This window comes from Hippoglossus stenolepis, chromosome 2 (assembly GCF_022539355.2).
Source record: "Hippoglossus stenolepis isolate QCI-W04-F060 chromosome 2, HSTE1.2, whole genome shotgun sequence".
NCBI classification, from domain to species: Eukaryota; Metazoa; Chordata; class Actinopteri; order Pleuronectiformes; family Pleuronectidae; genus Hippoglossus; species Hippoglossus stenolepis.
In genome coordinates, this window is record NC_061484.1 from 14,654,099 (window position 1) to 14,669,147 (window position 15,049).

At 40.5% G+C, this 15,049-nt stretch overlaps 1 protein-coding gene across 1 annotated transcript; it reads right to left on the reverse strand.

Moving 5' to 3' along the window:
• Positions 1-2,581: 2,581 nt before the first annotated feature.
• LOC118123584 (cilia- and flagella-associated protein 52) lies at positions 2,582-12,621 on the reverse strand. Its single transcript, XM_035181076.2, has 14 exons — positions 12,561-12,621; positions 11,854-12,053; positions 11,494-11,630; positions 11,263-11,391; positions 11,077-11,176; positions 10,670-10,786; positions 10,178-10,278; positions 9,808-9,978; positions 8,715-8,863; positions 8,359-8,504; positions 7,039-7,190; positions 5,958-6,060; positions 3,022-3,133; positions 2,582-2,763 (listed from the first exon to the last, which is right to left on the reverse strand). The coding sequence occupies exons 1-14, from the start codon at positions 12,619-12,621 to the stop codon at positions 2,582-2,584; spliced, it is 1,860 nt and encodes a 619-aa protein (XP_035036967.2).
• Positions 12,622-15,049: the final 2,428 nt, after the last annotated feature.

Consider the following 15,049-nt stretch of genomic DNA (forward strand, 5'->3'; position numbering starts at 1 on the left):
ATCAGAAGTTTTATGGCGTCCTCCAGCTTGATTTCCTTTTCTAGGGACTCCTCTTGCTCGGTGGACCACCTTTCATCGAAGTCTCTCATTTTTTTTTGCAGCTCCTCTATTTCCTCGGACCTGCCCTCACTTTTGAGGATGTAGTGCTGCAGCTTGTCCTGCTGGAGCTTCAGGTCTGCATTCAGGGAGACGACCTCTTCCTCTTTTACTTTAAAGAGGGAGATGACCTCTTCCTCTTTTACTTTAAAGCTCATGTTCATGTTTCTGAGCTCCTTCTCCAGCTCCTTCTTTTTGGCTTTTTCAGACTCCACGAGCTGAATCAAGCTGGTCAGGTCGTCTTTGGACTTCAACAGATGTGAGGCAGAATACTTCAACTTCTCGACCATCTTCTTCCTCTCTTCTCCCCAGGAAATATTTTTCATGGTGATCTGCTTTTTGAGAGCAGCGTTTTCAGCCCTCAGCTTCTCCAGCCGTTGGTTTTCAGCCTCCAGGTCTTTCACCCGGGCATTTTCAGCCTTCAGCAAGGCATTTTCAGCCTCCAGTCGGCCGTTTAGTACCTCCAGCTCCTTCAGCCAGGCGTTTTCAGCCTCTAGCTCCTCCAGGCGGGCGCTTTCAGCCTCCAGCTCCTTCAGACGGGCGTTTTCAGCCGCCAGCTCCTGGTTCTCCCTCTGCGAGTCCTGGAGGGCTCGGCGGAGCCTTTTCTTCATGCTGCACTTGTGTTGCTCATCTCCTGAGCTTTTGATCCTCTCCATGTCGATTAACAGGTGCTGCAGTGTAGCAAGAAGGTTTCTGTAGAGTACTTTCTTCTGTAGCTGTGTACAAAGGTTTTTGTAGAGTATTCTCTTGTCTTGTGATGGTCGAAAGTCACTGGAGAGAAGTTTCTCGTGTGTCTGATGTTGGCTCACGGTCGTCGTGTCTGGTTCCACTGACAAATGTTTCTCTTAAATAGGTGAGCTAATTTGCTATGATCTGTTTCATTCTACAACACTAGTATGACTTTGAAGTTGATCAAAGGAGGATTCCTATCAAAGGAGGATTCCTTTGATCAACTTCAAAGTCATACTTTAATCACAGATGAAGACCAGGGGTACAACCTGCAAATCTAAGAAATCTGTGTAAATTACAGAACTGAGACTTTGCACACCAGTTCAACCAAACATTGGGCACATGCAGAGCAAATCAACTCATGACCCACAGAAAAGGATCTTGCACCTTGTGAATGAAATGGAAGATGACATATTTGAGGAAAACGTAGGACCACACTGTAATGCCTCCAAAAAAGAAGTCTGGTGGTGTTGGCTCCATTTCTCCACATCCTTCAGGACCCTCTACAGAACCAGATTTTTCTGACAAATTTAAACATTGTATGATCAATTTTAACTCCTCTTGCCACCAAGCTTGCTCATTGGAAATGTTTAAAGACCCGATGCATTTAATAAAAGTATTTTTATTGAGTAATAGTGTTGATTACAAATATTTATGGGGATAAACGGATCCATGGACTCTTTGGTCCATAAGTGGTTCGTAAGGGGGACTTTTTCCGTTTCGTCGTCTGGGTTTTTTCCCCGTCCAATCTGAGACAAGCTTGAGTTATTCACCAGAGATAAGGGAACGTTGATTTCCACCAGCGTATTTAAGAAATGAGTCCAGCCTCGAGGCACAGGAATTTTAGTACGATAGGACGAGAGGTTTTTCATGTAGTTCTCCAGTCTAAGTTTGTTCTCCGAGGTCCATCCAGCCATGTGGTCTCTGTCCCTCTGCTCCTCTCCTCTCTGTAGCTCTCCAGTCCTGCCTCTATTAGGTGGCTTAAACACCTACACCTGGGTGAGTGGTGAGGCAGTCTGGTAGCTGTAGTGTGTGCATCGGCAGCCATTTTGTGTTGTGGCAGCCGATCTTGAAAACGAATGTAGCACCCCTCTACTACATGGCCCCTTGTGATGCCACAATATGTATATTAAGTATGATGTACACTGATATTGTGGTGTCTCTTTTCTTCACTCTTGTTGTAGCTTAGAATCAAATCAAATAATGAAGCAAAGTAAAATAAAGATGGACGACACGACAATTCCCAAAAGTTACAGGTACAGACGGTGAGGAGTCAAAAAATAAATATAAACCTCTCATTCTTCAATCAATGACCATCCACCCCACGATGTCCAGGCTTCTCATTGGTTCACATCCACCCCACAATGTCCAGCCTTCTCATTGGTTCACCCTCTCATCGGCCAAGGGGCGGGACACCATGGCGTGACAGCTTCTCTTGGAAGGGGGCGTGGTACCTGTCACCTTGACGAAGAGTGTCGTGGCAGATGCTCATTGGAAGGGGTCGGGCTCAGGAGGCCGGACAACGTGACGTGGCAGCCTCCTATTGGTCGAGGGCGGGTTCAAAAGTTCCACCTGTCACTTTGACGAACAATGTCACTGTATACTCCCTAATGTAAGACAATGAAAGAACGTAAAACCGGTTTCTTATGATAGTATTTGCATCAGAGGAAAGATTTCAGGAGAATTTTTGATAAATATATAATATGAATGTGGTGGCACTGGATTAAAAGTTCCTGCTGCCTCATGGAGTGTCACATTAGGAGGAAGACGGATGAGGGAACCTCCAGCGGAGAACGGCTCCATCTTCGCTGGTGCTGACTAAGGTGCGGTTGTTGGAGCAGATCTTGATGCTGGTGATAGTGACACCATGAGCTACCCCCACGTGTGTCACTGCACCTTCCATGTAGTCCCACACCTTCACCAGCTTGTCTTCTCCACCTTGTGTGGAAGGGAGAGAAATGTATAAGTAAGTTTGATTACAGCTAAAACAAAGGCTCTGAAGAGATGAAAACACTCAATATTTAAGAGTAAAAAAGCATCAGAAATAACCCGAGACAAGACGATACTGATTCAACAATAATCCAGGAGCTTGGGGACTTGGTTAAATTATATTAATTGGAAATAGATAAATATAAACATACAATAAATTTATAAAATGAGCAATGTAACAAGCAGCAGAGATGTAATGGGCCATACCCGTCACAAAGTGTTTGCCGTCCTGGGAGATGTGCAAGGCGTTAATGGGCCCAGACTGCGAGCCCTCCACTTCTCTTATGGTAGCACCTTCGTACACGTCCCAGTAGGCAACCTGAGACAAACACAAAACACACATAAATGATAAAATGTTGGTGGGTTCATTATCGGCATTGTTTATGGAAGTCAATGTCCTAGCCTAGATGGAGGTAGAACCAAAGTGTATATGTATGTTAAGTATGATGTACACTGATATTGTTGTGTCTCGTTTCTTCACTGTTTTTGTAGCGTTGAATCGAATAAAGTGAAGCGAAGTGAAATAAAATAAGACAACAAAGGAAAAAAATCAAGCATGTGTCATAAATGAAACATGGCCTTTCGATCACTTTGCTGGAATTTGAAGTATAGAGTATATAAAAATGGCCGACATGTTGCCTCCTAGTGGCTGGCTGCGGTATGGGTCATAAACCCCGCCTCCTTCATGTTAGTGGATGGAACATGGACCAAACTAAAACGTGAAAGTACATGTCAAATACAATATTTCTGGTTTCTGTCATTTATGGTAGATCTTATCACACTGATGTATGTTCAAGTGTTAGTTTTAGGTTTGGATTCGATTTGTTATTTGATGCTATGAAAATAGGTTGAAACATCATGATTGACAGCTGAGACTGACTCGCTATTCGTTGAGCGCATGTTTATGTGGGACCTTGCTACCGCGGCTCTATTCCTGATCGCTGCTGCGCAGGCACCTGCTCCAAATGACGTCTTCAGCGCAAGATGGCTGCAACCATATCTGGGATATTTTGGCTTCATTCAGTTGCTATTGATGGATGATGCATAGCTGTTGAACAGACAAATGGCAAACTACACGGACGATAAAGCTGATGACAACTCCTTGTTGTGGTATTATTCTATTACATCATCATATACATTCTGAAATATGCAAAATGACACTTTAAAACTGAACTTCCATTATTCTCACTCTGTATGGAAATGAGCAGGTCTGTGGTCAGATTCTATCAGGGTTAGGGTTAAGGGTTAAGGTTACCTAACCCTAACCCTACACTACTTGTGAGACTATGTTTGCTGATTTGAATGAGATTTAAACATCCCTGGGGCTTCACAGCTGCCAAAGTATCCAGTCTCACAAAAAGGCACTTGTTAGCTGAAGTTATTTATATCACCAGCAGCAGAATCATCACGGTAGAGGACACAAACAAGGGTTCCTCCCTGTATTTACAGTAAACCACCAAACTGATTAGATCTTAAAAGCATTAATTAAGATAATAAAAGGTAAACTAGAAAATTCCTCCTGCCGAGAAATTTTGAATGTGTGCCTAGTGCTTGCTGCCGGCTTGAGAGAGACATTTATAAAAGCTGCATGTTTATAACATGATCCAGGTAGGTGAGAGAGAGAGAGACTGTGCCAACTTGAGAGAGAGAGAGAGACAGATCCAAACTCTTGGGAGTCAAGCCAAACAGCCAGCAAAACAACAAACAAAAATAGTAACGAACGCAAAGACTAAAGATAAATCCGACTGGCTAATGGCTTGTATGGCTGTCTACAGACTGCCATGTGGCCTGCTCAGTAGTCATCCTCAATACCTCTTGGGCTTCTAAAAACATGCTCCTGCTTGAATCGCAACATCTAAGACATCAACGGAATCTTTCCTGGCTAAACACACTAGAAAAGAGAAAGCTAAACTCTAGCAAAGCCCTCGAACAACATGCGATTATTCAAAAACTATAAGTCCTATCTGTGAAATATAAACACCGTGAGAATCCCAAGACTTTGCCGAACCTAAAGATATATATTTTTTACTGGTTAGAGTCAAAAAATTTGACCATGGGAGCGAGTTAGAAAAGTGTGGCTCCTTCCAGAAATTTCCTCTCAAAATTAACATTAGACCCAATGGGGAAGAGACAGCTCTATGCTCTAGCGCAGTCCTCGAACAACTGCTTCTTATTCAAAAACTATAAGTCCTATCTGTGAAATTAAGACACCGTGAGAATCTGGGAAAAGAAATGGGATCGAGTTAGAATGGTTTGACTGATTTGTTCCTTCCAGAAATTTCCTCTCAAAATTAACATTAGACCCAATGGAGAGAGGCAACGGAGTGACATTTCTGCGAAGCTAACAAGTATTCCTACGTTTTGACAACCTATGTATGACAACCTCCATTTGTGGCTTTGAGAGCAGTTTAGGGAAACAAAAAGTAGCTGAAAATCTGTCCTGCTCCACTCTCGCTCTAAATAGGCTCAGCATATCCACAGCGCTGTGTTAATCAACACAACTTTTCCTCTCCTCCCAACGTGCGGGGGGAGAGAACAGTATGGCCGGGTGTGTGTGGCGGGGTTTAAGGGGTGCGGATGAAGTGCACAATCAAGGAAATAAGCATTTCACTCTGCCACGGCGAACTTGTGACTTTATGTAAATAAGTGGTTTTGAGTTAATCACAATGACTCCGAGTGTGAGTGTTGAGTGTTTTTGCCACAGTGACTAGCAGCCAACACGGTGGCTTAATTATGTTGAGCCTGGAAACAAATTAGGAGCTTTTCGAGCTAATCTACAGACACGCAAGTGTGTGTGTGCTCGTGCAAGTCTGCTGATCTTACAAGAGAGACAGGCTTTTCACTGAGTGGAGATTATAACGACAATAACAGCATAATGAGATATCTAGATTATGATTGTCGAGTGTCAGTCTCTTTGCACACAGAGGGATTTTCAATCACTGTGTTTTTTTTCCTGCGAGGGATGAGTGGCTCTGTTATGAGTCCCTGGGAATTATTTACTAACCAGCTCTTACATCCCAGTGCCTAAAACCAACCAAGACCGATACATGGATGGATTTTTTAGATTAATGTAATGGATTACTCTAGTTGGACTCTACAATTATTATGCACTATAGGTACTGAGTTAAAGTCCGGAGGCTCACCTTTCTGTCCGTGCCACTGGTAATGATCTGGTGTTCCTCTGGGTGGTAGCACACTGCCCTACATATCGTGTTGGTGGCCATCATCTGAAGACTCATGAATCGCCTACAGGAAGAGATGCAGAAGAGCCAGAGGATGAAATAAAAAACTTGCTAATGATATACATAACCACCAGAAAAAGAAATGACAATAGAAAATCGGAAGTTGTGAAGATACATTCACAACTTTTGGGGCTGATAACAACTGATTCTTCACTTCGGGGTCCTGCGTACTGAGTCAAGCTTTGAATAAACAGGTGAACAGCAGGCTTGGCCACAGGATTAAGTTGACTGAGGCCTTTACTTTCTTACTAACTTTAATAACTGCAGGTCGCTTTTACAATTTCAGAGAGAAAGCTGAAGCCGGAATTAACGCAGGCCAAAGAAACAGCCCATTACAAACAGGCAGAACGGCCTCTACAAATCACAGAGAGACAATCTAAAGCTTGTATTGACCAGAAAATAATTCGTCATCATATGATGTCATGTGATAAGTGACATGATGAAAAAGTAAAAAAATTCAAAAATGCATTTCTTGAGGTATCTCTATTTGTGATCATATGATAGCGATGATGTAATCGTCATAGCAGTAAATAGTGTAGTAAAACATTAACTTTTGCAACCAATAAAAAATTCCATTATTACAATGTGAAAAGTCAGCACTGCCTACATATAGTGCATGCAGACTCTCCATCGCCTCTCTGATGCTTATTATTCTTATTAGACATTTTATATCTAATTAAATATCTTTCAATTCATGTCCTCTCAGCTAAATAGACCCAGCTGAGTGTTAGAAAACTCTAATTTAAGATTCACCCACTTTGAGTTTATGGGTGGAATTAACATTTGACCAATGAATCACAGGATTGTATTGTATTTGCTACAACCACGAACATAAACTAAAAATGAATTAGAAAACCCAGGAGAGTACTGTATTCAGTAATTATACAAGAATAAAGGTAAATACAGTATGTGTGAAATGGGTGTTTTTGCTCTGTGAATTGAAGTTCACATGTGTTTGCGTATATGCAGATGAGCTACTCACACAAGGTCCCAGATGATGCAGGAACCATCAGTGCTGACAGAGACACACTCACTGTCGTCGCTCTTGACTTGGATACAAGTCACAGGGCCTTTGTGCTTTGTCATGGTCTCCAGCAGTCGATGGCCTTGTTTCTGCAGCTCCCACACACGCACCTACAATAGGAGAACCCATTAAGCCTCACAGGATATGCTTTTGTACGTCAGATATTATTCATATTAAAATACTCCCTTGTCTTTCTTTCAGTGATTTGTAATGCAATGGAATAGTACAACTATATGCGGCCTTTCTTTTGTAAATCTGTTATAATGCAGTCTCAATGGTTTGAACATAAATGTTAAAATATTTGTGTGTGTGCACAGTAGCCCTGCATCTGTACCATAGAATTTAAATAGATTAAAGCAAAGCAACTATATGCAATTTTTCAAATTTGAGTTTGATGTGACACTGAGTTGTAATAGGAAGAATGGAGCCACTTTCATTCCCACTCCTCACCCTGAACACCTGTTCTTGCTGTGTAACTTTGGTGAGTGGGTACAATCTCCTGTGAAGTGTGCAAATGACTGATAACAAATCAGGCCCAAGAAGTTCAGCAGTAATGCTGAAAGTAATGCTGATTTTAGAAGTAATCTATCTCCAATATTCAGTGAGGAAACTTTTAAAACATGAAGACTTCTAAACAGAGTTTGGTGTATTTGTTAAAGCCGCCCGGGATCATGGGTAATAGCCACTGTTCAGTTCCGTCTCGGTTCAGTGAGTGGGACTACGCAGTCAGAGCTCTGGTCAGGGGGTTGAAAGGCTTTGTTTTCATAGAGTCTAACAGAACTCATCACCATGTGTGGCTGCAGAAGTTGCTGTTTCTCAGTTAGCTTTAGATTGTGTCACTTTCAATCCTGTTGCTCTACATTATGTGACCACCTGCATTAAGAAGCTCCGTCACAAAAGTCTAGACCGCTGCTTATACAAACTTATAAAGCAGGATGTCTTCTTTCCTCTAATCAGTTTGGCCTTTATATACTGTCAGGTATGAATAATGTAGCTGAGTGATAAGGTTAGCTTAAGTATAAAAAAAAACAAATTTATATTCAGTTACTATTTAACCATGTAGCTTCATATTTAAAACGAAAATGTCCAGAAGATAATGTGTTGAGTAACCAGCTGTTTACTGCACATCTTGGAAGGATTGGTGGGTACTGAAATTGTAAAATCTATTTATTATCATGGTATTTGGAGAATTAGAATGTGTTGCTTTGTTTTTTATTTTTACTTGATAAGGAAACTGAAGTATTAGTTTGAAGCATATCACTGTTAATGACTCCTGACCTTCCCGTCTCCCCCTCCACTGATGATCCTCTTGGAGTCCCTGGTGCCAGCGATGGATGTCACCCCCTTTTTGTGTGCATTGTTAATGATGAGCATGAGCCGACCGCTTTCTGGCCCAAACTGACGAATCCCACCATCGTTCCATGCTGGAAAATAGAGACATCAGTTCAAAGCTAAGATAAGTTTGATTTCAGTAGGTAAAATAGTATAATATTAGCAGAGGTGTTAGTGGTTCATGCCCACCAGTGACCAATATAAACAAGGCTGAACTACAGTTCACATCAAGAAACAAAAACAGAGCCTTGGAGCAGTAAGCTCCAGTGTGTTGTTTACAGACATCTCTCCCTGATTCTCACCACTAATGATGCTTTGTCCATTAGCCATGAAGTCCAGGGCATTACAGGTCTTGTTGGGTACAGTTATGCACAGCAGCTCTTTAGGGTTGTCAATGTGCCACAGCTTGATGTCCTGCTCAGAGCAGGTTCCAAATAATTCAGAGGTTCCCCTGGCAGAAAAACAAAAAAGACAGAGATGAATTATAGTTATAACTTTAACCACATGAATGTGGTTATAACTACCTTTTATAAAATGATTTGCTCATTGATTAAAAGCAACCAGAACTCCATAACATTATTTATATTATAAAGTTAGATTCAAAACCCACGTCTATGTACAATATATCTACAATTAAAACAGTTTTTCTAAGCTCAAAATGGAGTGACATGGATGAGGCATTCATATGTCACCCTCTAGTGAGCACAATGTGGTACTGAAGTTATGCACAAGGAGAAATTTAAAGTTTTTAAAAAAGTTAAAAGGTCACGTTTTTTTGCCAAAGAAAGAAATACAACTAGTCACATTAGAGGTTTAGGAATCATCACTATATGTTCATGTAATATTAGGAAAGATTTAGTTTTGTTGTTCTACAGAATATCAGAGGATTTCCCTTGGGTGCATATTGTTTACCTGCAAGAGGAAGGATTTGTGACTGGTAGGGAATTATTCAGCCAGGGGGCAAAATAACATAACAATATGCTGAATGGCTGAATTACTTGTTGTGATCGTTGCTGAAATATATCACCAGGTCTGTTTCTGTCTGACTCTAAATTAGAGGCAATCCAATACACGCTGGTATGATGTTGCCTGCTTGCAAAGTTCATCTTCGCTGCATGACAAGCTTGAGAAAAACAGTTAAGCTATTTGATATATCTTTGTTGGAGGTTGTATAGACATTTTGTAAGAGGCTTTTATGATTACAATTGAATATAATATATACAAGACTGAACTTAAACACTGCATGACATATACCTAATTCATGTTAACCTCAATGGTAAAAATATTCTGTCAATTATTAAAGCTGAAACAAGGCCAGAAGCCATTTTACTCTCTGGTGGGATTATTGACTGATGACTTTGACTCTTCCTCTCTTCCTCTCTGTCTCCTACTTACATAAAGATGGCTATGTCCTTGACAGCACTGGTGTGGCTGCTGGACACGAGTTCAGCCTTGAAGTCCACGTAACTGATGCGGTGCATCTGAGCAGCCTCTGTCCCAACATAGAACTGGTCGTCTTCTCCTCTTAAAGCAATGGAGGTCACCCCCTTTTCCACCTGAACTTTCCTAATGTGGAAAAAGAGATCAAAATAAAGTTAAACAGTTAACATTACATTGGTATTGACTACAGTCAATTGTGTGTGTGTGTGTGTGTGTGTGTGTGGTGTGTGTGTGTGTGTGTGTGTGTGTGTGTGTGTGTGTGTGTGTGTGTGTTTGTGTGTCTGTGCATATATACATGATATAATGATACAGTTTTTAGACTCACTTGAGAATTTTGAAGGTAGTACTGGAACACAGAGTGATGGTACCGGATCCAGATCCTAGAAGTAGGTACCCAGACTTCAGTATTTTCAGGACACTGACCCCCTGCACAGAAAAGGCATGACTTTAAATGACGTATTATGTACACAAACAATATATCACTTCTCAAAGAACTAGTTCTTTGATGCAAGCTGATTGATCAATCTATCTACAAAGATCTGGTCGAATATTGAAGAGCTGTGTGAATTACCTACAGGACGTATAACCTAAAAGCTACCACACTTTATAAATAAAAGAATATAAGGAGCATAAAAACAAATTGAGAAATTACAGCTGCTGATCAAATAAACTTCACAATATCAACCATTGCATATATTTTCCAAGGAGCGTTCAAACAGGAAAACGGTATCAGCACGATTTACAAAGCAGGAAACATGACAGTGCAAGTGAACAACAGCTGAAATGACCCGTGTTGCGCCTCATGAGGCTGACTTACCAGGCTGTATTTTGATTTAACTGGACCACAGTCACTCAGGAGCCTCGAATTCAGGTTGATCTTCATTATGTCTCCACTGGTAGTGCCACAGAAAATGAACTGATCGTCCTCTGAGATCTGTGTGATATACAAACAAGTCAACCTGACCAATGCTATCTTAATATCATATCTAGTGGACTATAAGTTTTTTATTTCATGAAAGTGTGTGATATCCCATTCAGTGGTGTGCTTGTGTGCATTCTTTAGTGGCTGTATATCTCCCCAAATGGGACTACAACAGTTGTATCAGCAGTCAAACTGACAAAAGCCATTAAGCAAAACTCATATAAACATCAAAGTGGTTAAAAATAGTTTAATAAGCTGGATAAACAATATGATGTGAATGAAAAACTCTCACAGCCTCATACCTCTATACACTTCACCATCCTCCTGAGCTTTCCTGTCTGACACTCTGTGGCTGTGATCTTCCGGTTGGTGAGGTTCAGCTCCCAGACTCGCAGTGTTTCGCTGTCCCCCCCCCCAAATATTTTTATTTAAAATAGTTGCAGATTCAAACATCAAAGCCACATTAACAGGGAACACCATTCACTCACTTCCCAGCAGAAACAAAGACGTTGTCGTTGGTATTCGAGTACTGCAGAGTGAAGCAGTGACCAGAACTATTAGCTGAGGCTGGGCTTCCACAGATGAACTCCTTGGTCTCAATATCCCAAAGGAATATGCTGACAACACACAGAAAACACACATCACACACTCAACAAAATTGAGAGTTTGTACATCTGAGTCAATTTACAAGCACAAGTTAGACCAAACATGATGTTTACCGGCCATCATCCTGACCCCCGAGGGACACCAGGTACTTGTCGTTCGGAGAGAAGGCCAGCGCCTCTACCTTCGCCTTGTGGAGGTTCAGCTGGGCATGGATTGATCGCTGTGTATAGTCCCAGATAATAATTGGAGCCTAGGAAAATATGTAAATAATTATTCTAAATGTTCCAAGTGATAAATGTGTTTTTCCATCCTTTACTTTGAAATGATTCAAGTCCACATTTTGTTATGCAAACAAAAATCACTCTTTCCTTATGTACCACACATCAAAAAGGATAAATCAAACAAGTAATTGATGATAATGGGAATTTAGTGAGTTATCCTAATCCATACTAGAAACTTTGACATTATGTTACCTCAAAGCCCATGAAGTTGACCTGTCCAGAGGCAATATACAATCCACTGTTGGACACTGAAATACAGGATATATTGTTTGTGTGTCCATGGAGGAACTCCAGCTTGCCATCTGTGAGACTCTTCAGAATGACCGTGGATCCCAGAGGATAGATGAGGTGCTCTCTGTCTGGGTGTACGTTCAAGCCAGAAAACATGTGTCCTGATGAAATGAAAGGGTGGCATACTATAAGATTTGACATGTTTTAATACAGAAACTGAAGACAAAATAAACTGTTTGCAATCATCATTGGTGATAACTGTTCTTTGTGCCTTTTGAATTATTCTGTCAAAGGAACCCGGTCCAAATACAACAAACAAATACTAACAACGGGATGCATGACAGCTAGAAGACTGAAAGCAGCAAGCTGGAAGGTCGCAGATAAGATGAAAGGACTGTGGCTCTGATCTCTTGGAGATGATCTCCATGGAGGGAGCAGCATCTAATCTTACATTATAATGAGGAACAACAACTGTGGAGGGTCACAACTGACATTGTTCGTTAAATACCTATTTACCCCAAAATTCGGAGTCACACTTCCAATATAACATGGACGACCAGTCTTCTCGTATTAATGTATTGCTTTGACGGTGTTTCATGATCACACATATGCATTAGCATTAGCTTAACATCAACTAGAAACCGTTGGAAGTTGGTTAGAAAACTTACCATTGAAGCCAATAACAGCCTCCAGTTCAAGTTGAGTGACTCCTTGTGTTTTATCAGCCATGGCTGAAAAACTGAAATCTACTTTTCCTGCCTCCTGTTGAGTGTTAAGAAACTTTGTGAGGCTACTTTCATCAATAAAAGTCAAATCAAAGGGCAAGCTCAAATCGTGGCAGCGGCAGATCGTAGAGGCACTTCCGGTGTCAACAGAAACTTCCACTGATGAGTAAAGGCAGCTGCTTTTGTTGTCACAGTGTTTAGAGGCAGCTGCCTTTAATGCTTGACTGTTTGGAGGCAGCTGCCTTTGATGCCACACTGTTTGGGGGCAGCTGTCACCCCACACTGTCTGAGAGCAACTAAAGCTGTTTGTTTGTTTTATTAAATGAGATATATGGTGGTACTGGTTTATGAACGTTTTTTGTGTGTTTTTATGCTTTTCATAACTGCTTCTGAAAATGTTTCATACACAGATGAGGTTACTCGCTTTTCTAAACCCATAGAGGAGCGTGTAATCTCCGAACCTGGAGCTCCAAGGTTTTCATTTTACATCAGCAGTATAAGCATGAGCACACTGTGCTACATGAATGAAATCAATTTGCGGGCAAAAGAGGCGAGCCTTTCATTTCAGAAAATCAGACAAGTTGCCTCCTAGTGTGAAAATGCCAGCGGTTTTCTTCTTTGCTGCCTCGTAGCCGTAGTTATTTTAAAACACAATGGAAGTAATGTTAAATGAATGTTAACTCAATAAGGACCTATTTATGACCAAGAACGTAATATTTTAACGTATTCAAGGCCTAAAATTCAGATTATTGAATAATATGTCCCGCCACAGTTTCATACTGAACCAAAACATTTTTACGTTCCTACTAACATTATGTGTGAAGTGCTTTTTGCCGTTTGGTCACACTATGGTCCGTAACGATTTTACCGTCCACGCAGACAGTCAGTTTTCAGCTGCAGTTGTGTCTTTCTCAGTCTGTGTACCTGTCACTCGAAACCTGTTGCAGGTGAGAGTGACCTTTTTACACTTGCACCTCATAGACTGAATGCATTCTATGGGAAATGCTAAATGAGGTTTGCAAGTGTATTGAGTTTTGTACATGTGCAGACAAATCTGTAAATATGTAGATAAATCTGTAAAAGTCTAAATAATGGCTGAAAAGTGATTTTCTCCAAAAACTTGTTATACATTGAAGTCCCCACTTATAATTCAGACGTACCTATCCATGATGTTTTTTTTACACTGAGTGGAGGTATGGCAAGCAACTGTACAGCAAATATCCCTCCATTGGGGATATAAAGAAATTTTCAATCCTTGATCAGAAAGAGAGAAGTCTGAAAGTGAGACTCCTAACTGACTGAGGTTTCATCTTTAGCTGTTTGACTGTCTAGTGTTAGTGTTAGTGTTTCTTATTGGCCAAAAGCTTCACACTTTGTGCCAAGGAAGCTCACTCCTTGGAGAAATCAATGTTTTATTAAAAAATATAGAGAGAGAGCTCCAGATAGAAAATATCTTGCAGGGCCAAAAATGAAGTTCTGATGTCAAGAAAGCAAAACAACAGCTACATGCAACTAGTGTGTGTTATGGGACAACAGTATATTTTGTAGTGCCAACTCTGCCATATTACAGAACAGTACATGAGGGAAATAAACTCACCCTTCTGCAAATGTTCATTGTATAAAATGGAGGATTTTACATCTTTTTTCTTCTTAAAAAATATAACTAAATAAAATTCCCAGTCGCTGTTGGGTAATATTTTCCGTATTTGTCCTCAGAAGAGATGTGAGTCAAAGAAGAAAAGAAATATGTTCCTGTTAAATCTGCTTTCCTGTTAAAAAATCCTGAGCTCTGAAATACTGGTGATGCCTTTTTAAAGGTTCTAAAATGCCGCAGTGTTTCATCTTCACTTTTTAAAAGGTGGCTCTCAAAGAAAAGGTGACAGCAGGGTAATATCAAGGACTTGCTGTTGAATCTTTTATGGTTAGATTTACCACCTCTCGATAACTGAGGTAGACCTACTTTTCCTTTTGATGACTCAATAAAGAAATATGAGTAAATGTCTGACCTCATTTAGGAAGATTTACCACTTTGAAATCACATTTATAATTGTCCTCAGCGTTTTTTGACTTCCACTTACGCAAACTAAACTTGAGTTGTGATTTGTTGAGACAGTTTATAAACATCTTGTTCAGTCTGACGCTGACCTAATTCTTGGTCACTATTATCCACTTTCCCTTTTTTGTCTCTCCATCATCTACAGATGTGTCTGCTCCTAAATGTACCCACACTTTTAATCCTGCTGATTTTATGCACAATGGGTGTGTTAGGGGAGATACAGGTCATTTCCTTAAATACAAAACCACATAAGGGTTTTAATATTCCCATTAGGACTATATTTACAATAGTTAAATCAACTTGTTCTATTCTACATTTAATCCATGATATAGTCTTTTAAGTAACGAAAGAATAAATCGATAAAAAAACAAACAAG